Source organism: Coenobita brevimanus, chromosome 73, assembly GCF_032717465.1.
Source record: "Coenobita brevimanus isolate Jiangsu-jjx chromosome 73, ASM3271746v2, whole genome shotgun sequence".
NCBI lineage: Eukaryota > Metazoa > Arthropoda > Malacostraca > Decapoda > Coenobitidae > Coenobita > Coenobita brevimanus.
Genome location: NC_137026.1, coordinates 34,215,808 through 34,243,307, shown reverse-complemented (window position 1 = coordinate 34,243,307; position 27,500 = coordinate 34,215,808). Strand labels below are relative to the sequence as shown.

General features: G+C 41.0%; 1 protein-coding gene across 1 annotated transcript in view; it reads right to left on the bottom strand.

The window, feature by feature from the left end:
- Nucleotides 1-9,217: 9,217 nt before the first annotated feature.
- Nucleotides 9,218-27,500, bottom strand: part of LOC145407522 (uncharacterized) — a 57,714-nt gene continuing 39,431 nt past the window's right edge. The window contains exons 12-20 of the mRNA XM_080278446.1: nt 27,187-27,286; nt 26,515-26,607; nt 25,616-25,758; nt 24,932-25,017; nt 21,501-21,684; nt 20,248-20,363; nt 16,213-16,362; nt 9,529-9,742; nt 9,218-9,388 (exon numbers count right to left, since the gene is read on the bottom strand). Coding sequence (XP_080134572.1) covers nt 9,703-9,742; nt 16,213-16,362; nt 20,248-20,363; nt 21,501-21,684; nt 24,932-25,017; nt 25,616-25,758; nt 26,515-26,607; nt 27,187-27,286 — 912 coding nt within the window. The 3' untranslated portion in view covers nt 9,218-9,388; nt 9,529-9,702. The remainder of the gene's footprint in view (nt 9,389-9,528; nt 9,743-16,212; nt 16,363-20,247; nt 20,364-21,500; nt 21,685-24,931; nt 25,018-25,615; nt 25,759-26,514; nt 26,608-27,186; nt 27,287-27,500) is intronic.

Sequence of the window (27,500 nt, the reverse complement as noted above, 5' to 3'; positions counted from 1 at the left end):
CCTGCAATTTTAGTGAAAATCGCACCAGTAGTTTTCGCGTAAAGTTGTTAACAGACAGACAGACAAACCGGGTGAAAACAATACCTGGCCCCGAGTCCCTCTGGGGCAGGGACGGGCAATAATAATAATAATAATAATAATAATAATAATAATAACAGTAATAAAAACAAGAACCCCCCAAATAATAGCACTACTACTACTACTACTACTGCTACTACTACTACTACTACTTCTACTACTAATAATAATAACAACACTCCTCCAGGTAAACCAATATGGCGGCCAAACAGGTCCTCACGCCCCTTCTACGGCCCGTACGTCTGGCTGGCGGGGTTTACCGGTCCGTCAGCGCCGCACCAACGATTTCCAGCGGTGATCGGAAGCTGGAAGGGAAAGTGGCCGTAGTGACAGGCTCCACGGAAGGGTATGGTGAAGTTTGTCTCTATTTTTGCAGAGGATGGTGATGATGGTGATGATAGTAGTGCTGAAATAATGAATGTTGGTGGTGGTGGTGATGATGGTGATGATAGTAGTGCTGAAATAATGAGTATTGGTGGTGGTGATGATGATGGTGGTGATGGTGATGATAGTAGTGCTGAAATAATGAATGTTGTTGGTGGTGGTGATGATGATGATGGTGATGATAGTAGTGCTGAAATAATGAATGTTGGTGGTGGTGGTGATGATGATGGTGATGGTGATGATGGTGGTGATAGTAAAGCTGAAATAATGACTTTTAATGATGATGATGATGGTGATGGTGATGATGGTGATGGTGATGATGATAATAGGGCTGAAATAATGACTGATGATGATAATGATGATGATGATGATGATAATGATAACAGTGCTTGAGAAAATAATGATAATAATAATGATAATGATGATGATAATGATAACAATGCTTTAGAAATTAATAACAATAATAACAATAATAATAATAATAATAATAATAATAATAACACTGCTACTACTATTCCTCCTCCTCCTCCTCCTTCTCCTACTTCTTCTCCTCCTCCTCCTCCTCCTCCTCCTCCTCCTATTACTACTACTGATAACAACTACAGGATAGGCTTGTCAATGGCTCGTCGTTTAGGCTTGGATGGAGCCAGTGTGATGATATGCAGCAGAAAACAAGATAGCGTGGATAAGGCCTTGACCCAGTTGACCTTAGATGGGGTCACGGTACACGGCATGACCTGTGACGTGGGCAGCAGGAGTGACAGGGAGAGGCTCGTGGAAAAGGTCAGGAATGAGTCTTATATTAACCTACCCTGACCTCACTCGACCTGTTGTTTTCTAATCTACTACCACTACTACTACTATTACTACTACTACTGACCTTTCATGACCTACCCTGACATATCATCTTTAATATGACCTGACGTAAACTCTATTGGATGACCTCTCATGGTGGCTGAGAGATCGATAGGAAGAGTTTCATAGAGAAGGTGAGGGATTGAGTGACCTAGCCTAACCTAACGTGACCTCTCTTGACTGCTACTACTACTACTACTACTACTGATGTAAAGTGACCTACCCTAACCTGGCGACCTGATTTAAGTGTACTTATATTTTTTAAAACTTGTAAATTAAGTGATGTAGCTTATTATTATTATTTATATTAGTTTTATCATTTTTATTGAAATAGATCAAAAAATAACACCCACACCCACACACACACACACACACCCACACACCCACCCACCCACACAACTAACAAAAAGAAAAACAACAGCAGCAAGAAAAACAAAAACAAAAAACAAGAACCAAAAAAAACAGAAATCGTAACGAAAGGGGTAACATAAACAGGCCTTGGGTTCCTTCTTCCTTGCATTAAAAAAAAATAAAAAATAAATCGATAACATTGATAACCTACTTCCTCCCTATCCCCCAAAAGGACGATGGTGACCTTGGGGGGGGGAGGAGAGGTTAGGCCTGCAGTCTATCGAGGTTATCAGGGGTCAATGATAAGGTTGAAGTATTGGTTAAAAGTGTGATGTCTTTTTGACTTGTTTTTTTATCTCTTATCAGGGTTAAGGAGGTGATCAGAATGTGCAAAGGTCTGTCCTTCCCCAAGTCTCTCTTTGTCTGTCTGTCTGTCTCTCTCTTTCACATACACACACACACACACACACACACACACACACACACACACTACAGACATTCTCTCTCTCTCTCTCTCTCTCTCTCTCTCTCTCACACACACACACACACACACACACACACACACACACACACACACACACACACACACACACACACACACACACCATCAAAGGGAGGAGAAAGACCAAATCAAGGGGCCGGGACCTCTCGATCTGTATAATCTATGTATCTATGTATCTATTTCACAGACGCTGAAGATCTATGGCGGGATAGATATATTTGTGGGTAACGCAGCGGCTAACTCAAGCAAGACGAAGGGGCTGATGAGTGTAAGTATGCGTGTGTGTGTGTGTGTGTGTGTGTGTGTGTGTGTGTGAGAGAGAGAGAGAGAGAGAGAGAGAGAGAGAGAGAGAGAGAGAGAGAGAGAGAGAGAGAGAGAGAGAGAATGTTTGTGGTGTGTGTGTGTGTGTGTGTGTGTGTGTGTGTGTGTGTGAGAGAGAGAGAGAGAGAGAGAGAGAGAGAGAGAGAGAGAGAGAGAGAGAATGTTTGTAGTGTGTGTGTGTGTGTGTGTGTGTGTGTGTGTGTGTGTGTGTGTGTGTGTGTGTGTGTGTGAATGAACGCAATACCATTAAGCAGAGGAAAAAACCACATCTGTTGCATCTTTATCTCTTTTCTATCGCTACTTCAATGGTCACTGCTCCTCTGAACTGTCTGCATGCATTCCTTCACCTTTACGATTGGCACGTAGCACCCGTCTAGCAACAAACTCTCATCCCTTTTCTGTCCAACTCTCTAATGCAAGAGTTAACCGTTACTCCCAGTCCTTCATTTATGCAACAGGTCAACTCTGGAACTGTCTCCCCTCTGTCTGTATTTCCTACTTCCTATGACCTCCAGTCTTCCAAACGCAGTGTGTCCAGGCATCTCGAAATGAACGGATCTTGAATTTGACTCTCTTTTGTATTGTTTTTGTTTTTTTCTTGGAAGGAACGGTTTGCGGGCTCCTGGCCTTTGGTTCCTTCTTCCTTGCGTAAAAAAAAAACCCGATGATGATGATGATGATGATGATGATGATGATGATGATGATGATAATGATGAACACTATAAGACACTGAACAATGGGAGAAGCAGAGATAATAGTAATAATAATAACAACAACAACAACAACAATAATAATAATAATAATAGTAATAATAATGAAGTTATTTAAAGAAAGATATGTAACTCCCCCTCCCTCTGTCTGTCTGTCTGTCTGTCTGTCTCTATGTACCTATCTACCCATCCATCTATCTATCCATCTATCTATCTATTTATGTACCTATCAATCTATCTATCTATTTATGTACCTCTCTCTCTCTCTCTCACTCTACCTATCTCCCTATCTATCAATCCATCTATCTATCTATCCATCTATCTATCCATCTATCTATCTATCCATCTATCTATCTATCCACAGTGCACAGACAAGACATGGGACCTGGTGTTTGAGATTAACCTGAAAGCCAATTTTCACCTGACGAAGCTCATTGCCCCTCACATGAAGCGGCGTCAGGGCGGGGTCATCGTCTTCGTCGGCTCCTCGGCTGCGTATTTCACTCCTTGGGTACGCTGAGAATTGTGGCCGGAAATTGAGGCACTTCTTCGTGACTAGCATCGTCCTTGTGCGAATTGACTGGCTAGAGAGAGAGAGAGGGCAGGTAAAGAAAATGATAATGGTGAAGGAAGAAGTAGGCAGCACTACATGAAGTGAGTGGATGGCGCGTAAGAAAACTTATGAACTTACGGATAGGAAGATAATTATTCTTTCCCTAGCTAAATAGCCACCTTAGTATTTACCGCAAATTTTTTTTTGTATATCAATTACAAAAACACGTAACACCTTTTCCATAGCGATTTATTCTGCCTATTACAACTCTTTTTTCTTTTTCTTTTTATTTTTTTGTAGGAATTGGGGTCCTACACAGTTAGTAAAACAGCCCTCGTCTCCCTGTGCAAAGTCTTTTCTCAGGAGCTGGTGAAGGATAATATAAGGGTGAACTGCCTTGCCCCCGGACTAATCAGAACTAAGTTTGCCAAAAATGTAAGTCTCTCAAGATGAAGATTTGAGTTTTTCGTGTGCTTTTTCTGTCTTGTTTTTTTTTTTATTTTTTATTTTTTTACTGTTTTTTTTTGTTTTTGTCTTTGTAATTTTTGGTGTTTTTTTTCCTCTATATTTTTTGTTTTTTTGTCTACGTAATTTCGTGCTTTTTTTTTTTTTTTTGTCTACTATTTTGTGTTTTTTTGTCTCTAATTTCGTGCTATTTCTGTTTCTTTTTTTTGTCTACTTTTTTGTGTTTTTTTCTGTCTTTGTAATTTCGTGCTATTTCTGTGTTTCTTCTTTGTAATTTGTGTTTTTTTTTCTGGTTTTGTAATTTCCTGTTTTTTCTATGTTTTTCCTTTGTAATTTCTGTTTATTTCCTGCGTTTTGTCTGTAATTGTTTGTTTTTCCTGTGTTTTTTTCTTTGTAATTTTTTTTGTTTGTATTTGTAATTGTTTTTTTTCCGTGTTTTTCTGTCTGTATTTTTTGTGTTTTTTCTGTGTTTTCTGTCTGTAGTTTGTGCGTTTTTTCTGTTTTTCTTTGTATTTTTTGTTTTTTCTGTGTTTTTCTGTCTGTATTTTTTGTTTTTTTTTCTGTTTTTCTGTCTATTTTTTGTTTTTCTGTATTTTTTGTTTTTTTGTGTGCTTTCTGTCTGTATTTTTGGTGTTTTTTCTGTGCTTTTCTGTCTGTATTTTTTGTGTTTTTTCCTTGTTTTTGTCTTTTTTTCTGTGTTTTTCTCTGTATTTTTTGTTTTTTTTGTGTTTTTCTGTCTGTATTTTTTGTGTTTTTTCTGTTTTTCTGTCTGCATTTTTTGTGTTTTTTCCGTGTTTTTCTGTCTATTTTTGTGTTTTTTGTGTTTTTCTGCTGTATTTTTTTTTTCTGTTTTTCTTTGTTTTTGTGCCTGTTTTTTTCTACTTTTCTGTCTGTTTGTTTATTTTTCTTTATATTCTTTTCTCTGTTTTTCTGTCCTTGTTTTTTAGTTTCTGTCTTTTTCTGTTTTTTTCTATATGTTTATAATTTTTTTTTTTACCTGTCTGTCTTTTAATTTATCTTCCTGTCTACCTGTCTATCTTTTAACTATTTGAATCTATTAATCTCCATCTATCTATCTATCTATCTATTTGTCCGTCCGTCTGTCTGTCTGCCTCACACCAATATAGCAATAAGGTATCTCACTGTAACCCAGATTTTCATCGTTTAATAATAATAATAATAATAATAATAATAATAACAATAATAATAATAATAATAATAGCACCAATAATACAAATACAAATAATAATAAAATAATAAAAATAACACCACCACCAATAATAGTAATAATAATAATAATAATAATAATAATAATAATAATAATTTTTTCAGCTCCTGGCCTCAGAAATAATTGGTGAAACAGTGAAGAGTCTGATTCCCATGAAGAGGTAAGAGAAAGAGTTGTAAAGTTCTCCTCTTAACATCCCTTCCCTGAGGACAATTTTGAGAGAGAGAGAGAGAGAGAGAGAGAGAGGGACTGTATTGTATTTAACTGTGGTCTTAGAAGTGATGATGATGATAATAATAATGATAATAATAATAACAATAATAATGATGCCAATCCTAATAACAATAATAATAATAATAATAATAATAATAATAATAATAATAATAATAATATCGACAACAAAAACAATATCAGTACTACTACTACTACCACCACTACTACTACTACCACCACTACTACTACTACCACCACCACTACTACTACTACTACTACTACTAATTTATCAACAGAGTCTCAGAGGCCGATGAATATGATGGAGCAATTTCCTTTTTGTGTGGGCCAGAGAGCGCCTACATGACCGGGGAAACTCTACGCATTGATGGCGGGGTGATGTGCCGTCTCTAGTGCCATCTGCAGTGCCATCTGGGTGTTCACAGTGCCATCTGGGCGTTTACAGGGTTGTTTACAGTGCCATTGTAGGGTAGTCCAAATATAACACATGATTTACACTTCAGAAACAAAACAGACACACACACAATAGATAGATAGATAGATAGATGGAGAGAGAGAGAGAGAGAGAGAGAGAGAGAGAGAGAGAGAGAGAGAGAGAGAGAGAGAGAGAGACAAAGAACAAAAAACAAGGAAAGAAATAACTCCCTCTAACATTTATTTTTATTTTTATTATAACAAAAATATATAATAAAAAAAAAACAGGACGCCTATAGGATCTTATATCACAGGCACAAATTTTATATATATTGATTTTTTTTTTGGGGGGGGGAGAGAGAAAAAAAATCTTTACTCCTTTCACCTTAACTTGGCCCAGATTTTCGTCCTTGCTCAGCTTAATTGTCGGTAGGCTAATGATAGAATATATGCTACGGCTCTGCCCCCCCATTTTCTACAGCACTTCTTCGTGACTAGCATCATATTCTAGTGTTAATCTATTGGTACAGCTTGGTTATATAGATAGATAGATATATAGATAGACAGTGAAACTAGTCATGAATAAACTTTGTCTACCTTGTGTATTCTTCATCCACCATTCATCATAGACTGATAGACAGACAGATAGATAAATATATAGATAGATAGATAGATAGATGTCTGGCCTATGGCCCTTTTTTGAAGATTTTCGACATGCTGTACTTGGCGCGTGTCACGTGCCACGTGCACCGCCTGGGTGTCATGAAACCTGTCAAAAACCAGTCTTAAAGAATTGGGCATCATATGGTGCGAACCACGCAGTGATCGGCCCTGTGATGGCTGGGATATAAGCTGCTCAAAAGCGTTACCATCGGGCCGGGCAGCTCGTATGTGTGAGAAAATGCCACTACTTGACGAGACACTCACGAAGACTTTGCCGCTCGTACAAATGGAGAGGAATGGAACAGTGTGAAGGTAGACACATGAAAACTTCTTAGTATATATCAACAAACTGTATTTTCACATTAACATTATTTCTGTATATTTATTAGTTCACGTGGATTCGTGGTATAAGCGACCTGCCAACACTATGAACAGGAATAAATCAGTTACTGTAGATACACCTAGGATTATCTCAGTATATATTCAACAAACAGTATATTTTATTTTTTATTTATTTTTTCATAAATTGACTTTTCTCTGTATATATATTAGTACATATTTACGACTCAAACTTCATCTTACATGCCGTGAAATAGTTGTGGTCAAAAGTTCATTTACACTCAAAAAAAGGCCTCCAAATATTATCAAAATCTGTAAAAAAAATATATATACATATATATTATGAAATCTAACTTGAATAATAAATGAGTTAGTAATTCAACCTATATTCTTTTTAGTCTAACCTGACATACTGTAGATCCCTAACCCCTTTCAGCTCAGTTGATGGCCAGGTGTAGTCAGATTGGAGGGTTGATTTTGACTAGTAACCAAGGAGACTCATGCCTACCTCACAACTAATGCTCAATGAATAATTATAAGGCCAAATTTAGTCAGACTGGAAGGTTGATTTTGACTAGTAACCAAGGAGACTCATGCCTACCTCAAACTAAGGCTTATTGTAACAGCTGATGGCCAGGTGTAGGCAGATTGGAGGGTTGATTTTGACTAGTAACCAAGGAGATTCATTCCTACCTCAAACGAAGGCTATTGAAACAGGTGATGGCCTAGTGTAGTTAGGTTTGGGTTGAATTTGACTAGTAACCAAGGAGACTCATTCAAAACAAGGGCCTATCTGAACAGCTGATGGCCAAGCGTAGTCAGACTAGAGGATTGATTTGACTAGTAACCAAGGAGACTCACTGACCCGGTTCCGTCAGATAAAAAAATAGTGTATATTCTTAAGTGTAAAGGAATTTTTGTCCAAGACTGTATATTAAGTATACATATTATACTGTATACATATAAATTACAGGAGCCTCATACATACATACATACATACATACATACGTACATACATATATAAATACACACTTAATACATACATACATAAACACGTACATACATACATATTATAGGCCTACGTACACACTTACACACTTACATACATACATACATACATACATACACACGTACATACATACATACATATTATAGACATACATAGACACGTACATACATACATACATACATACATACATACACACGTACATACATACATGTTATACACAGAAATGGGGTGACTTCTCAAAATTCCTACACTTGTATAGAAAATGGGAAGTTGAAGTATAGGGGACGCAACTATTTTTGGTTAGTGATTTATTCTAGGGGAGGTGGTGGTCGAGGGGGGTATAGTGGTTTGCAGGGGTCTAGTGGGGGGGGGGAGGGACGTGGGGTGTGAATTTCAGTGACGGGTTTTCATTTTTTTTTAAGGAAGAAGGAACCCAAGGCCAGGAGTACGCAAGATTTTTCGCCCCTCTTCCCTAAGGCTTCACTGATATACCACTAATACCAGTCCTTAACACCACCATACCAGCTCTCAATGTGGTATAGATAGGATACGATAACAGTGAGAGACTGACGAGGAGAGTGTATGTGAGTGAGGTGGAGGAGGGGAGAGGGAGGGGGAGGCCAAGGATGAGATGGAGTGATGGAGAAGAGAGGTATATGAGAGAAGGGGGTGTGATCTGGGAGCAGGGCAGTGAAATGGCGGGGGACAGGGTGACATGGAGGTGATTTGTTTGTGGCCACCTCTTACGGGATTAAGGCGTCTGGCAATAGATAGATAGATAATAGACATAGTTGGTATTTGTGCCCAAGTGGTGAGAGATGAAGGCTTAAATAGACCAGCCCTTCTATTGGTGTGTGTGGGGTAAGGGGGAACTTCCGGCCTCGTGAAAGGGCTCCCCATATCATGTCCAGAGCCGAAGATAAATAAAAAAAAATAACACCAAGCTTCAGAGAGAGAGAGAGAGAGAGAGAGAGAGATACAATATAGTGCTACCCAGATTGTCATAACACCATAACACCATCTCACAGTCAAAATACATAGCCTTACTCTGCCATAACACCATAACACGATCATAACACCATCACAATCAGGACTCAATATGGTGTTAGGTGTTGTCCAGATTGCCATAACACCATAACACACCATAACACCATCTCACAATCAGAATACATAGCCTAACTCTGACATAACACCATAACACAATCATAACACCACCATCACAATCAGGATACATTATATGGTGTTAATCAGACTTCCATAACACCATAACACACCATAACACCATCTCACAGTCAGAGGATATAGCCTTACTCTGCCATAACACCATAACACCATCACAGTCAGGATACAATATATAGTGTTACGTGTTTCTCAGATTGCCATAACACCATAACACACCATAACACCACCACAGTCAGAAAATACAGTGTTACTCTACCATAACACTTAATCCTAACACCACCATAGTACACTTAGCATCACGTAGCGTCACACACAATCAACAGTAACACAATATACGGGTTATGGTGACGTGTGCAGTGCCCCTATTCACTGTAGGGAGGATGGTAGTGAAAAAAAAACTAAAAACAAGAATCCTCGCTAGCTCTTCAATGGCGCCAGGAGTCGGGGCAGAAGCGACCTGTAAACAAGAGAGTCGGAGCTTCAGTAGGAGTGAATGAAACACTTAGGCGGTTCACTTTACCTTGGCCCGGATTTTCGTCCGTTTGTTGCTTATTTCACGTCCCTTCGTAGCAGAGAGGCAGTGCTACGGCTCTAGATTCCCCCCATAGCACTTCTTCGTGACTAGCGCTAAAGTTGGCCCAGATTCTCTTCCTTTAGTAGTTCATATCGCAAAGCTTCGAGGTATCAGTAGGAGTGAACCAATTCCTTAAGTCTGTAAATTCGACTGATATGAACTGCGTTTTAGTCTGTTAACTCTAACTTGGCCTAAAATTGTCATGTCTCCATCTTGAATGCTGAATTGTGGCCAGAGATTAACGCTAGAATATGGTACTAGTCACGAAGAAGTGCTATGGAAAGGATCTAGGCTATACCCATGTTACTCTAACTTGGCCTAAAATTGTCATCTCTCCATCTTGAATGCTAAATTGTGACAGAGATTAACACTAGAATATGGTGCTAGTCACGAAGAAGTGCTATGGGAAGAAGGCAGAGCTGTAGCATTGTCTTCTCATGCCACTGAGCTACGTGAAATAAGCTGCAAAAGGACGAAAATTTGGGCCAAGTTTGAATGAAAGTACTGTAGCATAAAAAAGTAATCATGCTGGATTGGTTGTTAAATTATAAAATAGATAAAAAAATAGATAGATAAATAGACAGATAGACTAAACTTCATAGGTCTCATTTCCTGAAGTTTGACAATTTATGAAGCCTCTTTTTGAATTTACTACCTTCACTACATCTTTAAAAAATTTACTTATGAACATCTTACCTTCCCGTCCACAGGTAAAATGAAATTCTTAAGAAGTTATAAAGATTCTCAAAGGTATGTCTCCACGATTTACATAAGCACCTTGGCATGACAGTGAGGTGAGGTGAGGTGGGGTGAAGTGAAGTTAGGTGTGGTGAGGTAAGGTGGGGTGCAGTGAGGTGAGGTGGGGTGTGGTGAGGTGAGGTGAGGTGAGGTGGGGTGGGGTGAGGTGTAGTTACGTGAGGTGTGGTGAGGTGGGGTGTGGTGGGGTGAGGTGGGGTGAGGTGCAGTGAGGTAAGGTGGGGTGAAGTGAGGTGTAGATTGTGTATTACTAAAAGCCTCATTGCAAAACTATTAAAATATTGGTTGTGAATCACCTACTTTTAATTTTTATCTAACGTTATTGACAATCACCTTAAGGTCACATAATTTGAGGAGAAAGACAACTGCTCAAGACACGGTAAAGAAAAAGTGACATTACTCCTGTTCTATATTTTTTAATGCAAGAAAGAAGGAACCCAGGGCCAGGAACCCGCGTAATCGTTCCCTCCAAGCAAAGACAAGATAACAGAGAGCCAAATTCAAGATCCGTTCGTTTCGAGACGCCTGGACACACTGCGTTTGAAAGACGGGAGATAATAGGCAGTGGGAAATACAGACAGAGGGAGACAGTTCCACATCTCTAGACCCTCTCAGTACCATTTCTATAGCGATTCAACCAACAGAGAGAAAACACACCTTGAAGTGAACTCAGTAATAATAGCTAGAGTTAGAAATGTACAGCTGCTTTGCGTACTAACATGTTCTGCACATAATTACATCCCAGAGAGTACATTAATCTGTAAACCTTTGATCGCTGTACAGGCAGAGAATCCTGACATTTCTGCAGAAGTGGAAGCAATATACCAAATCTCTAAATATAACTAACACTATGCAGGTGAGTATCGTCTCCTGAGTATGTGGGTAAGATATTCAGTTACTTTCCTTCTGTTAACTGCGTAAGGTGCTAGACTGTATACTTAACTAAGGGAAACTATAATGTTCGAGGACTCAAAAACACAAACCCCTCTGTTATAGGTGAGCGTTGGACAGGGCGACATGAAGGTGATTTGTTTGTGGCCACCCCTTACGGGATTGAGGCGTCTGGCAATAGATAGATAGATAGATTTAGGAGAGACGATTTACAGAACGCTTGAAACAGCTTCGTGGCTCTTCACACTTAGCTCAGAAGTATTTATGAAGATTATAGAGGCTTGTGAGAAAAGTGAGGACACGGTGAGATGGAGAGTAATGATGGGCATGTGAGGTGTGAGTAAGGCTTGAGGTGTGAGTAAGGCTTGTGTGAGGTGTGAGTAAGGCGTGTGTGAGGTTTGAGTAAGGCTTGAGGTGTGAGTAAGGGGTGTGTGAGTTGTGAGTAAGGCTTGAGGTGTGAGTAAGGCTTGTGTGAGGTGTGAGTAATGCTTGAGGTGTGAGTAAGGCCTGAGGTGTGAGTAAGGCTTGTGTGAGGTGTGAGTAAGGCTTGAGGTGTGAGTAAGGCTTGTGTGAGGTGTGAGTAAGGCGTGTGTGAGGTGTGAGTAAGCTTTGTGTGAGTTGTGAGTAAGGCTTGAGGTGTGAGTAAGGCTTGTGTGAGGTGTGAGTAATGCTTGGGGTGTGAGTAAGGCGTGTGTGAGGTGTGAGTAAGGCTTGTGTGAAGTGTGAGTAAGGCTTGAGGTGTGAGTAAGGCTTGAGGTGTGAGTAAGGCTTGGGGTGTGAGTAAGGCTTGTGTGAGGTGTGAGTAAGGCGTGAGGTACCTGTGAGTCGACTAGGAGGACCTCATTCCTGGGGGTCTCGTCCCATCGCCCCCACCAACACTCCCGCCTCGGCCCCGCCCTCGCCCCCTCTGCCGTGGCACCGACCTGGAGCGGCTCTTACCTCGCCCCTCACTGCAACAGGCCACCGTCAGCACCTACCCAGCCCACCAGCCCCATCACCTCACCCCACACACCTCCCCCCACACCTATCAGCACCTTAAACTAACCCCACACACGTCCCCCTACACCCATCCGCACTTTATATTGACCAAACACACCTTCCCCTACACCTAGGCACGCACACCATCCCCTACACCTATTCGCATCCTAAACTGACCAAACACACCTCCCACTACACCTATCCGCACCCTAAACTAACCCCACACACCTCCCCCTACACCTATCCGCACCCTAAACTAACCCCACACCCCTCTCCCTACACCTATCCGCTCCCTAAACCAAACACACCTCCCCTTACACCTATCCGCACCCTAAACTAGCCCCACACCCCTCTCCCTACACCTATCCGCACCCTAAACTAACCCCACACACCTCTCCCTTTACACCTATCCGCACCCTAAACTAACCCCACACACCTCCCCCTTCACCTATCCACATCCTAAACTGTGTATGGTTTAATTTTTTTCGTCTCCCCAAACTTGAGGCAGCTTCAGACTTTCATCCTTCTGGTTATGGAGCGAACTGGAGTACTTTCCTTCAAATCTGGATCATATTTAATTCTCTCCTTCTAATTTGAGTCTCCGTGAGTCTGGATTTTGAGTGGGTTTGAGCTACGGTCCCTCCAAGCTCTGAAATAATTTGAGACTCCATCCTTCCTTGGAGTGGAATTCAGATCACCGTCTCTTTGAACTCAGTGCATTCAGCTTTCCATCCCTCCAGGCTTGAAGTGTGATGGAATATATGTTACTTTGATTCTGGAGCGAATTCTAATATTCCTTCTCCACTGAATATCTGTTACTTTGAATCTAGAAATAATTTTTAACCTTCCTTCCCCACTGAATATCTGTTCCTTTGAATCTAGAGCAAATTCCAATCTTCGTTCCCTACTGAATATACGTTACTTTGATTCTGGAGCGAATTCTAACCTTCCTTACCCACTGAATATCTGTTACTTTGAATTTGGAGCGATTTTTAACCTTCCTTCCCCACTGAATATAAGTTACTTTGAATCTAGAGCAAATTCCAATCTTCCTTCCCTACTGAATATACGTTACTTTGAATCTGGCGCGAATTCTAACCTTCCTTCCCCGTCTTGGAGCGAATCATCGTTCTTCCACTCCGCGTCCTTACACATCACCCTAGTCAATCAGGCAGCCGGATACATCCTTCCTAATCTCAAGGGTGACCTCTATACTCCTCCTCGTGACCCCGCCCTATGACTTGGAGGTGGCTTGGAGGGTGTGTGGGTTTGGAGGGCGAGGACTGGGGCGGACTCCAGGATACCGGGGGGAGCGTCATGAGCCAGGTGAGTCCCGGTACACGTTAATTAGTGATATACAGGTAAAGCGGCGACCTGGGCTGACATGCAGGTGAGAGAGGGGGAACTACCAACACCTACGGAGCCTACTTACGGTGACACAGCCATAGTTGTCGATACTGGGAAGCTTATGTGGTGGATTTAAGTTACGATATAATCCAGAAAATCCTATGTGATGGATTTAAGGCTGGATTTAGGCCAGAAAATCCTATGTGGCGGATTTACATTATGATTTAGAATAGAAAATCCTTATTATTTAATCCAAAAAATCCTATGTGGCGGATTTAACTCAGGATTTAGACCAAGAAATCCTACGTGATGGGATTAGGATTACAGATCTCAAGGCCTGAAGTACAAGATGAAGTTTCTGAGTATTTCAAAAAGACAAATGAGATGAAAGGAGAGAAAGACACACGGCATAGAGGAGTATATTGTTTTTGTCATCAATTATAAACGCTGTGTTGCTATACTGGGCAATACTAGGCAATATGGGCAATACTGAGCAATATGGGCAATACTGAGCAATATGGGCAAGAATGAGCAATATGGGCAACACTATGCAACACTGAGGACTATGGGCAATACTGAGTAATATGGACACTACTGTGCTATACTGAGCAATATGGGCAATACTGTGCAATATGAGCAACACTGAGCAATATGGGCAATACTGTGCAGTATGCGCAATGCTGAGCAATATGGGCAATACTGAGCAATGCCGAGGAGTATGGGCAATACTATGCAATATCAGCAACAATGAGGAATATGGGCAATGCTGAACAACACTGAGCACTATGGGCAATTGAAAGCAACATGGGCAATACTATGCAACATGGGCAACACTGAGCAATACTGAGCACTATGGGCAATACTGAGCAATAGGGGCAATACTATGCAATATGGACAATAGAAAGCAACATGGGGAATTCTATGCAATATGCGCAATACTATGCAACATGGGCAACACTGAGCAATACTGAGCACTATGGGAAATACTGAGCAATATGGGCAATACTGAGCAATATGGGCAATACTATGCAACATGGGCAACACTGAACAATACTGAGCAATATGGGCAATACTGAGCAATATGGGCAATACTATGCAACGTGGGCAATACTATGCAATATGGGCAATACTGAGCAATATGGCCAATACTGAGCAATATGGGCAATAGAAAGCAACATGGGCAACACTGAGCAATACTGAGCAATATGGGCAATACTATGCAACATGGGCAATACTATGCAATACAAGCAATACTATGCAATATGGGCAATACTATGCAACATGGGCAATACTGAGCAATATATGATCATTATGAAAGAAGGTCAGAATATTTATAACTTTGTCAATGCACATCTTTTAAAAATATTAAAATCATCCTTCTAATGAGAGAGGGTGTGTGTGAGCTGGGGGGAAGGCAGTGAAATAGAGGGGGGACAGGGCGACATTGAGGCGATTTGTCTGTGGCCACCCCTTGCGGGATTAAAGAGTCTGGCAATAGTTAGTCAGGTAAACAGTTCCAATATCGACAAGTTTATGGCTTCTTTCAACTTCAGATCCACATAAATAATTTCGAGGAAGCTGGGAGACAAGGAACTAGGTAAGAAAGCTGAACAAGTCGTCAGAGCGTACTAGGAACTTGACAGAAGCGTACTAGGAACTTAGTATACTAGTGCAGTGATACTAGGAAGTGATAAGATTAACTAGTACACCTACACATCAATACACAGCAAGATAGAAGGTGTATGAGTGCCCTTGTAACATTAATTTGGTCTAGTCTAGGCCTGAGAATGGATATCTGAAGGACACACGTCAGAATACACACCAAAGTAGTTGTTTTAGGTGTGTGTGTGTGTGTGTGTGTGTGTGTGTGTGTGTGTAGTTATATTTTCCTACCACACTTATAAATACTTTAAATATTACAGACAGCCTAACACTATTTAGGTAACATTAACCAAACAAGTATTATCTATCTATCTATGATCTACAAATACTCTGGCGGTAATCTAGAGTAGGGATTACTGAACACCTCTTCCTTAGCGATTTATTTTGCCTTGGTATCCTGATGTATATTACTGATACGGATTTTTTCGGATTAAAAGATAACATACACGAGAACAAGAAGGTACTTTACACAAAATTAATTGATAAGGAAGAAGCATAATTTCCTAGGCGCACTGAACAAGCGAGACATAATTCAAAAAAATCTACGTAACTATGTAAGGCTGTGAAAGAATGAAGCGGAAAAATTCAAAATAATATAGATATAAAAAATTCTGAACACATACCTCTCGCAGAACCGCCGTAAAAACGAAAAGAAACGAAAAATAAAAATAAATGTGATAAACGGAGTCTTTCTTTTGGACAATCGGAGTCTTGTTTACCTTCTGCCCGCTGCCCCGCCTGTCGCAATTTTGGATCGTGTTTTCATTGGTTTTCTTTCGGTTCTCTCGTCCCAGCTGTTCCTCCTGCCACCATTACCACGACCCCCTGAGCCTCCACCGCCTCCCCCAGTACCGCTCAGGTCCGTCAGGCTAAATAAATAGGAAAGAAAGAAAAGAGAGGGGGGTTACTGTCAATGGTCGATGGAGGAGGTAGGAACGGGATTTGGAGAGAAGGATGAGGGAGGCGAAGAGGAGAGGAAGGAAGAGGAAGATGGAGGAAGAGTAGGGAGGAGAAGAAGGGAGAGGAAGATGAAGGAAGAGTAGGGAGAAGAGGGGAGAGGAAAGTGGAGGTAGGTAGAGAGGGAGAAGAATGAAAATATGCAGACGAAATCTTATTTTTCTCGAAGGATAAATAACAAACATTCACTTCCTTCACAGTATTTCTTAGTTGTCTATTAAATCATTATAAACTCAACTACATTATAAACACCAAACATTTAAAATCCCAAATTCATAAAAGGTGTTACTGGGGAGAAATAACTGCCGGGAGGGGGGGAGAGAGGAGGTGGTAGGAGGATAGGGAGAGACGGAGGGGGTAGTTTAAAGATGGGAGAGATGCGTGAAATCTGAATGCCCATAAAATCCGGATGCTGCAAAGGTAGATGATCTAGTTACAGGTTTCTCACAAATTTAATGACTATTCTATCACCTCCCCTGTAATTTTAAATCGTAATTAAGAGTAGAGGTGTCATTTGAGGCTTATAATTAGTTAGGGTTAATTAAGAGATCTGGCAACTGAGCTGAGTGGGGAATCATGGCGTAATCCCGTGAAATAGGTACACAGATGCCGTCAATAAATATCAAACGTATTTTTAACCAACTAATTCTCACTTTCTCCATAAAACATCGAGGTAGAGAATGATGAGGATAAAAATATGTGAGTAGAGATATAGGAAAGATGGCGGTACTATCGTGTTTATGGCTTTATTTAATAAGTTGGAGTGTTAATTGGAAACATCTGGAAACTCGACAGGGGACACTGGCGGGCTATGCGGCTCTGTTTGAGGGGTAGTGAGTGGTTGTCCTTCCTCCGGGTGGGATGCATTTGAGTTTTCTTATAATTGTGTGTGTTTTTTTGCGCTTGTGAGGAGGAGAAGAGGCATATTAGGAGTCAAATCAAGATATGTGTGTGATTTGGAGAAGACGTGGTGATGTCAACGAGGGTGCCCAGCTGACGAAGGAGTGATGTAGGTAAGCAAAGAGAGATTTAGTAAAGTTATATGTGCATGTGGTAACGTGTTCGGCTTTTTGACCTACGTGTGTTCGTATTTTATATCATTTTACTGTAATTTTAACGTACATTATTTACTCCGATTTTGTAACTTAAAGAAATTGTGTGATTAAACCGTTAGTAATTTTTTCCGTTATAATCTCATTCAAAATCCCACCTATCCACTCCGTAACCACCTACCCTCCACCACCCCTCCCAACCCCTCCTAACCTCTACAGAACCCTCCTAATCTCTCCAAAAATTTCTTACCTCCCCACAACCTCTCCAAATAGCCCCAGTCCCTCCAAACCTCAACCACAACCCCTCCAAAACTTTTAGCTTCTCCAAACCTCTCCACAACCCCTCCAAACCTCCACAACAACCCCTCCCAACCTCCGCAGCCTCCTTTAACCTCTCCACAACCCCTCCAAACCTCTCCACAACTCTCCAAACCTTTCCACAAACCTTTCTGCAACCACTTCAAACCTCTCTACAACACTCCAAACCTCTCCAAACCCATCCAAACCTTCCAACAACTCCAAACCTCTCCACAACCCTTCCAAACCTTTCAACAACCTCTCCAAACCATTCCACAACCACTCTAAACCTCTCTACAGCCCCTCCAAACCTCTCTACAGCCCCTCCAAACCTTTCCTACAACCCCTCCAAACCTTTCAGTAACCACTACAAACCTCTTCGCAACCCCTCCAAACCTTTCAGTAACCACTACAAACCTCTTCGCAACCCCTCCAAACCTCTCTGCAACCCCCGCCAAACCTCTCCACAACCCCTCCAAATTTCTGTACAACCCCCAAACCTCTCCGCAACCTACCAGACCTCTCCACAACTCTCCAAACCTCTCCACAATTCCTTCAGATGTCTTCACAACCCCTCCGAACCTTTCTACAACCCCTCCAAACCTCCCCACAACCCTCCAAACCTCTCCACTTCCCCTCCAAACTTTTCAGCAACCCTCCAAACCTCTCCACAACCCTCCAAACCTCCCCACAACCCCTCCAAAACCTCCTCAGAACCCTCCAAACCTCTCCAGAACCCTCCAAACCTCTCCAGAACCCTCCAAGCCTCTCCACAACCCTCCAAACCTCCCCACAACCCCTCCAAACCTCTCCACAACCCTCCACAACCCCTTCAAACCTCCCCACAACCCTCCAAACTTCTCTACAACCGCTCCAAACCTCTCCACAACCCTTCAGACCTCCCCACAATCCTCCAAACCTCCTCACAACCCCTTCAAACCTCCCCACAACCCCTCCAAACCTCCCCACAACCCTCCAAACCTCTCTACAACCTCTCCAAATCACTTCACAACCCCTCCAAACCTCTTCACAACCCCTCCAGACCTTTGCAGAACCCCTCCAAACCTCTCCATAACCCTCCAAACCTCCCCATAACCTCTCCAGAGCTATCCACAACCCCTTCAAATCTATCTACAACCCCTCCAAATCTCTCTACCACATCACCACACCTCTCCACAACCCCTCCAAACCTTTGAACAACCACTCCAAACCTCTACAACTTCTCCACACTTCTCTTCAGTCCCTCCAAACTTCTCCCTAACCCCTCCAAACCTCTCCACATTACCTCATAACTTCTCCACAACCCTTCCAACCTCCAAAACCTCTCCTGATATAACAATAACCACTCATAAGCTTTCCACAATCCCTCTTTACTTCTCCAAAAGCCCTCCAAACTCCTCCAACCGCCTCACAACCCTGTCCAACCACTCCACAACCACTTGAAACCCCTCCAACCGCTCCACAACCCGGTCAAACCCGTTCAGTCACTTTACAACCCCTCCAACTACCGCAAAACCCCTCCAAATCCCTCCAACCATCCCGCAACCGCTTCAAACCCCTCCAGAGCCCTCCAACCACCGCACAACCCCTCCAAACCCCTTCAACCATTCCACAACCATTCCAAACCCCTCCAAATTCTTCCAACCACTCCAAAACCCTTCCAGAACCCCCGCATCATCTTCACAACTCATCCACAACCTCTCTAAACCCCTCCAGAACCCCTCCAACCACCCCACAACCCTTCCACATCCATCCAGTCCCCTCCAAAACCCCCTCCAACCACCTCACAACCTTTCCAAACCTCCAAATATCATCTCAAAACTCCTCCGAACTCATCAAAACCCCTCCAACCTTCCTCCAAACCCTTTCAAAGCATATCACAACCACCCACAACCACTCCAAACCCCTCCAACCACCTCACAACCCTTCCAAACCTCCCCCAACTCTTCCAAACCCCTCCAAAACTCCCTCACCAGCCCTCCAAAACCTCTCCAACTCTTCCAACATCCAAAAACCCCTCCAAACCCTCCAACCTCTCTACATGCACCCACAACCTCTTCTGAACCCCATACAACCTCTCTAAAACCCATCCACAACCTCTCCAAGCTCCTCCCAACCCCCTCACAACCACCCACATCCCCTCCAACGGCCACTAAATCCCTCCAAACTCCTCCAGCCACCCCCACAGCCCCTTCAAACCCCTCCTGCCATGCCACAACCTCTCCAAACCTCTTCAAAACTCTCCAAGCACCCTCACAACCCCTCCATAACCTCTCCAACCCCTCCAAGCCCCTCCAATCATCCCACAACCCCTTCAAAACCCTCGACTGCCCCTCCAGACCCCTCACAACCCCTTCAAAACCCCTTCAACTCCTCATAACAACCCTCACAACCCCTTCAGACCCCTCCAAAACCCCTTCAAACCCCTCCAAAACCCACAAACCTCACCTCTTCCCGATCCTCCTCTTCTCCAACTCCTTATTGATGGATGGGGGTAGGTGGTGGGGGCGCCTGCTCGATCCCTGGCTTTCCCCACCCCGACTGTTTGGTGCTGACCCCCCTTCCTGTGAGGGTTAGATCGGGGTTAGACTCTTTCTCTCTCTTTTTCTTTCTCTCTCTCTCTCTCTCTCTCTCTCTCTCTCTCTCTCTCATTATTATTATTAGTTTATATATCATCACCATCATCATCAATATCATTATTATTATTATTACTATTATTATTATTATTATTATTATTATTATTATTATTTGTATTACCATTGTTGCTATTATTGTTATTAATATCTCTATCTGTATTGTCATTATTATTATTATTATTAATTGCTATTATTACGGTATTATTATTATTATTATTATTATTTTTATTACTACTACTACTACTACTACTACTATTTTTTTTATATTTGGAAAGGATTAATCTGAAGGTTTTTGGTTTCTTATTATGGCGTCACACACACACACACACACACACACACACACACACACACACACACACACACACACACGCGCGCACTCACACACACACACACACACACACACACACACACACACACACACACACACACACACACACACACACAAAGTAGATAGATAAACAGGTGACTGATAGATACAGACAGTGACAGACAGACAAACATATGGACAGAAAGATAGCCATATAGATAGAGTGACAAACACATAGATTGATAGATACAGAAATATTAGATAGATAGATAGACAGATGTACGAACAAAATGATAGACAGATAGACTGACAGATAGATACATAGATACATATAGATAGATGGATAGATAGACAGGTAAACATAGATAGATAGACAGATAAAAAGACATAGACAGGTAAACAGATAGATAGATAGACAGGTAAAAAGACATAGACGGAGGTAAACAAATAGATAGATGCACAATTAAAAAGACACAGACAGAGGTAAACAGATAGATAGACAGGTAAAAAAGACATATAGACAGAGGGAAACAGATAGACAGGTAGAAAGACACAGGTAAACAGAGAGATAGATAGGCAGGTAAAAAGACATAGACAGGTAAACAAATAGATAGAGACAGGTAAAAAAGACATATAGACAGAGGTAAACAGATAGATAGACATGGTAGGTAAAGAGACATATAAACCGAGCAAACAGATAGATAGATAGATGGACAGGTACAAAGACACACAGACAGACAGACAGATAAATACCCCACCTTATCGAGCGGGTTGACCCAGATTTGCGATGAAGACGAGGACGGAAGTGATCGGGTCTTGAAACCGGAAGTGGTGTGATTTCCGTATCCGTTGTGCGCGAGTCCTCCGTTGAGCGATGCGTTGAGAAGCTCCTCGCCTGTTAGCACGGGCTGGACGGGGACGATGGGGGACCTCCGACATACGCTGGGGGGGTTAGATGGTGTTAGAAGGGAGTTTAGTGGGGTTAGAGAAGGTTAGAAGGGGTTAGAGAGGCTTAGAAGGGGGTTTAGTGGGGTTAGAGGCGGTTAGGGAGGCTTAGAAGGGAGTTTAGTGGGGTTAGGGGTGGTTAGAGGGGTTAGAAGAGGGTTAGGGGAGATTAGAAGGGGTTAGAGGAGGTTAGAAGGAGTTGGAGAGGGTTAGGAGGGGTTAGAGAAGGTTAGAATAGGATTAGGGGAGGTTAGTACTGGGTTACATCCTGTTGGGAGGGGTTAGGAGGTTGATAGAGCTAGATGATATGGCTGTGTCGAAGTTAGATGGGGTTAGAAGGGGTTAGGTGGGGTAGGTAGGAGAAGTAGGGAGGAGGAGGTTATAGAGAATAAGGAGAGAGAGAGAGAGAGAGAGAGAGAGAGAGAGAGAGAGAGAGAGAGAGAGAGAGAGAGATTTTCAGACTCGAACACAGACAATACACGTAAAAAAAACAACAACTTAAAAATCATAACACTTAATGACAATATTTTCAAGTCCCATTAAGTGTACAGTTTTAACATGCAAGTTTAATATGCAGATTTAACATTATAATATAACATGCAAATTTAACATAATAATTTAACATACAAAAATAACACACAGTAATTTTGATAAAGAAAAACTTGCCACTGCCATTGCCTACTTGAAGCCGAGCTATAAAGGGGACACTGAGGTCAAGGTCACTGATCTGCATGCCATCTTAGGTCATTACAGTCTATAAGTCCACCAAGGTTTGTGGCTCTAGCTTAAGTCTTCAGTGTAAAATCAAGTGACCTCTCTGTCTTCCCGGAGTAGTTCAGAAGTTTGGACCACAGGCGATCTCAGAGAATAATGATGCGATCTGGACTATATTAAACACTGCATTCTGGCCATGACTCAGGTATACAGCATCATAATTTCAGGCCTCTAACTTAGGGGGTTTTGGAGCTGTAGGGTCACTTTTTCTTCTCGGATCCTCTGCAGGTTCCGGTAGTGGGATCAGGAGGATATGTGGTCAGAGGAAGCGGCAAAGAATGACGCTGTAGCTCTAACGGTATGGCCGTGGCAGGGATTTAGACCTTCCCTTGAATAGTAATAATGCAAACAAAAACAAGAAACGTTCCAAAAAGATGTGGAAAGTTTTGATAATAATAATAATAATAATGTAACAATAATAATAATAATAATAATAATAATAATAATAATAATAATTTTTCTGAAGGTAGCACGAATAAGTTAGACAAAAATATAAATTGGTCAATTATTAACCTCTTCATTACGATTTTTGTTTTTGCATGAGCATAATCGTTGGGTGTTCAGCAGAATTAAATAGCTATATGTAATTGTGACGTCGTGCTGAAGGGGTGTCTGTTTTTTTTACAGTCTATTCCCTGTTTACTGTTTATGGAACGTAAACACAAACAAATAGTTTATACACAATGACAACAACATCTAAGTCATGCAATACTGGCTTAAGATAATTTCACACACACACACACACACACACACACACACACACACACACACACACACACACACACACACACACACACACACACACACTTACCCGTCAGGCTGATCGCTTATGTTGGCGCCCCTGCAAGATAGGGGTACAAGTCAAAGAAAAAAAGTAAAAAACGCTTATATATATATATTCGCTTTTTTATTCGCTTTTTTGGTTAGTTCTTTTTACGGGGTGGGGCACTAACCCACCCCCAACCCTTTTAGTCGCCTCGTACGACAAGCAGGGATACTGGGGGAGTAGTCTTACTTTTTTGGGGGGGAGTAGTATGAATATACCATTTCGGATGTTTTCTATACATAGATACGTTATACACCAGTCTAGTATGTGTATATATGAAAAAAAAAAAAAATACAATCTGTCAGCCAATTTACAGTGAAGTTTCAGTCTATCAATTAATTTAGTCTATTCTACACTAAGGTCATGCATCTCTCTATTGATACAGTCAGTTTACAATCTATTCTACACTTAAGGTCATGCATATCTCTCAACTGATAACACACAATAAACAATGTTCCATATTAGTTCTTTTAAAAGCACAGTTCGCCCAGATAGTGAATTTCTCTTCATAATTCCACCCAGTCAGAATCAAGATGGCGACTTCAGACTCAAAGAAGGCGAATTGATCTATGGAAAATCGTCTGCTGGAAGCCAATACTGATAATTATTAAATCTGTAAATCAGTAAGAATCTAAAATGTAAATCTAGAGACGATGCAGATTTAAAAGGCTGTTATTTACAAGAGTTCCAGTTCAGTTTACAAGAGTTCCAGTTCAGTTTACAAGAGTTCCAGTTCAGTTTACGAGTTTCAGTTCAATTTACATGTTCCAGTTCAGTTTACAAGAGTTCCAGTTCAGTTTATGAGTTCCAGTTCAATTTACGAGAGTTCCAGTTTAATAGATTACATAAATGCAGAAAATGGATCTTTTGTAAATAATAGAGGCTAAGAATTTACACATATATTCTAACAATTTCCATAAATACCTTTGATAGTGCAAATTTGAGTGAGAAAGATTTTTTTTTTTACAATATAATACTAAGCTAAACTTCTAAACATTGATATACTACACTACAATGGGCATAAATAATAATAAATAATAATAATAATAATAATAATAATAATAATAATTTAGTTAACGTGTTTTTACGAAATATATATAAACTGCATTTCCGCATGTCCCTGTATGTATATATGTATGTATGTATGCATGTATGTAGGCTGTGTATTTATGTACGACCATCAGTGCATGTGTATATGTGCATCAGTGTGTCCTTGTGTAAGTATATGTACGTTTGGGTAAGAATTTGTGTATGTATGTACGTATGTTCGACCATCTGTGTGCATCTTTGTATCAGTTTATTTCCATGTTAGTATATGTAAGTTTGAGTAAGAATGTGTGTGTGTGTGTGTGTGTGTGTGTGTGTGTGTGTGTGTGTGTATTTATGTATGCTTGTACAACCATCTGTGTGCGTATCTGTGTATCAGTTTGTGTGTTTCTGTGTAAGTACATAGATGTTTAGGTAAGGTGTGTGTGTGTATGTGTGTGTGTGTGTGTGTGTGTGTGTGTGTGTGTGTGTGTGTGTTTATTCCTGCATGTACGTATGTGTTGTGTGTGAATTATATGTTTATGTCTATGTATGTGTATTTATGTAAGTACTCATGTATTCTTACATGCATGACGTATGAACTACAGCCCTACTTACCTACTAACGTCTTCGAGTTTTCTTAGCAGACGTTCGTTCTCCTTGCACACTAGCTCTTGGTCGTGAATAAGCTGAGCAGTCACTTTCTATAATAATAAAAAAAGATGTTACTGACCATTACAAGAAAAAAATAAAGAAATTAAAGAAAAATGTAAAAGTAATGTGAATTAAGAATGTATTTAGGCATTACAAGAAAAAAGAAAGTAAAGAAAGAAAGAAAAATGCAAGAGTAAGGTAGATGAAAATGTCCTTAGGCATTACATAAAAAAAAAAAAAAAAAAATATATATATATATATATATATATATATATATATATATACAGTATATATATATATATATATATAGAAAAAAGAAAAACACAAGAATAAGGTAAATTACGATGTTATTAGGCACTACAAGAGAAAAATATAAAAAAGAGTATCGCACAAGTATATCCAAACTAACGTACGGTTTTGTTTACTTATGAATTCCTGTACTTGAATTCTTGGACTCTCTCTCTCTCTCTCTCTCTCTCTCTCACCTGCAGCTCCTTGTTATCACTTGTTACAGCGTCATAATCTTTCATATAACGCCCCACAAGACGCACCAATTCAACATTATCCAGTCTCCCCCTCCCTCCCTCCCCTCTCTCTCACTTGCTTTTTCTATCTCTCTGTCACTGTCTGTCTCTCTGTCTCTCTTACCTGCAACTCCTTGTTATCACTCGTAACAGCGTCATAATCCTCCATATATCGCTGCACAAGACGCACCAATTCCGTATTATCCAATCCCTCCAGTTTCTCTTTATCTATACGGAAGGAGGCTTGACGTGACATGGCGGGGGGACCTGTTGGGAAAGATCGGAGAATTTTTTGGCTAATTTTTTTATGTTTTTCGTAGTTTTAGATAATAGCAGGTGGTCCAAAAATAGCACTGAACTAGACCCCCCAGCTAGCAATGCCGTGTGTGTTGTAGAAGTGGCTCTGTCTGCAGGTCTGGGCGTGGGTGTTAAATTGGGAGTAGTTAATGAGTAAATGATGCATGGTAGACATTGATAACACATGAAAGTAACTAAGGGGAGTGCAAGTGGAGTTTAAAAAAAAATATATAGAATAGTTGTTTTACTTGAGTTTGCGTAAAAATGACGCTTTCTTTAAATCTTTTGGGAGAAAACGGGAAGTTGGGAGCCAAAGATTTTTATTTAGGCGTTCTGGGCAAAATATATGGGATTAATTTTTGCGTTTTGTCATTATACATATTAATTAAAGACATCTAATTTCTTGACTCATATTCTTATTGGTTAAGGAAGCTCCCTAACACCTTTTCCTAATCGATTTATTTTCCATATCTCGCTTGTGCTAATTAAAGTATTCTAATATCACCACACTCTTCATAAATAAGGTGCCAAATTATGCTCACCAGCCGTATCCAAAAATAAATCGCTAAGGAAGAGGTGCTAGGGTCCTTCTAACTCTCGCTATCCTCTTCAGTTAATTAAATCATTCTAATATCACCACACCCTTCATAAATGAGGTGCAAAATTATGCTCACCAGCCAAAAAATAAATCGCTAAGGAAGAGGTGTTACGGCCCTTCTAACCTACCTGCTGGTACTCCTCTGTCAAGTACGTGTTCAGCTGTGTCTACCCCGTTCATACCAGGTGCCAGGTGTCCCCCTACCACTACACCACCTGGACCTGTGAATAGATAGGTAGATAGATAGATAGGATGGATGGATAGATGAAGAGAGATATAGAAGGATGGATTAATAGGTAGACAGATAGATAGATTTGTGGATAGGTGTTTAGGTAGGTATATGAATAGACAGAGAGATAGGCAGATAGATAGATAGACGGATAGAATGGACTGATAGATAAATAGAGGTATGGAAGGATGGATCGAGAGGTAGACAGATAGATAGAGTTGTGGATAGGTGTTTAGGTAGGTATATAAATAGACAGATAGATATAGATTGAAGGATGGATCGATAGGTAGATAGATAGACAGTAGGATAGATCGATAGGTGGACATGTGGATAGGTAGATAGATAGATAGGTAGGTATATGAGTAGACAGACTAACAGTTGACTGACTAATAGATTAATTGAATGATTGATTGAATTGATTGATTAAGTGGTTGTTTGAACTATTGATTGAGTGACTGATAGGTAGGTAAGTAGGTAGGTAGGTAGGTAGGAAGTGTGGGAGGTAGACGACAGGGACTAAGAGAGAGAGAGAGAGAGAGAGAGAGAGAGAGAGAGAGAGAGAGAGACTTACCTTCTTCTCCCAAGTCAATTAGCATCTTCAGGTGTGCGTTCTCTTCCCTCAGTAAGTTGACCTCTCGTTGTAGGCTCATGATGACCTTTTCCTTAGGGTCCTGGGTCATGAGAGGTCAGGGGTTAGATGGATGGAGGGAGGGAAGGAGGGAGGGAGGAAGGAAGGAAGGAAGGAAGGAAAGAAAGAAGGGAGGGAGGGAGCAGGGAGAGAGATATTGAGATAGGGAGGTAGGTAGGCAGTTTTTTAGATTGGTAGGGGGTGAGTGGGATAGATAGATAGAGAGGTGGATATAATAGATAGGAAGGTAGGTAAGG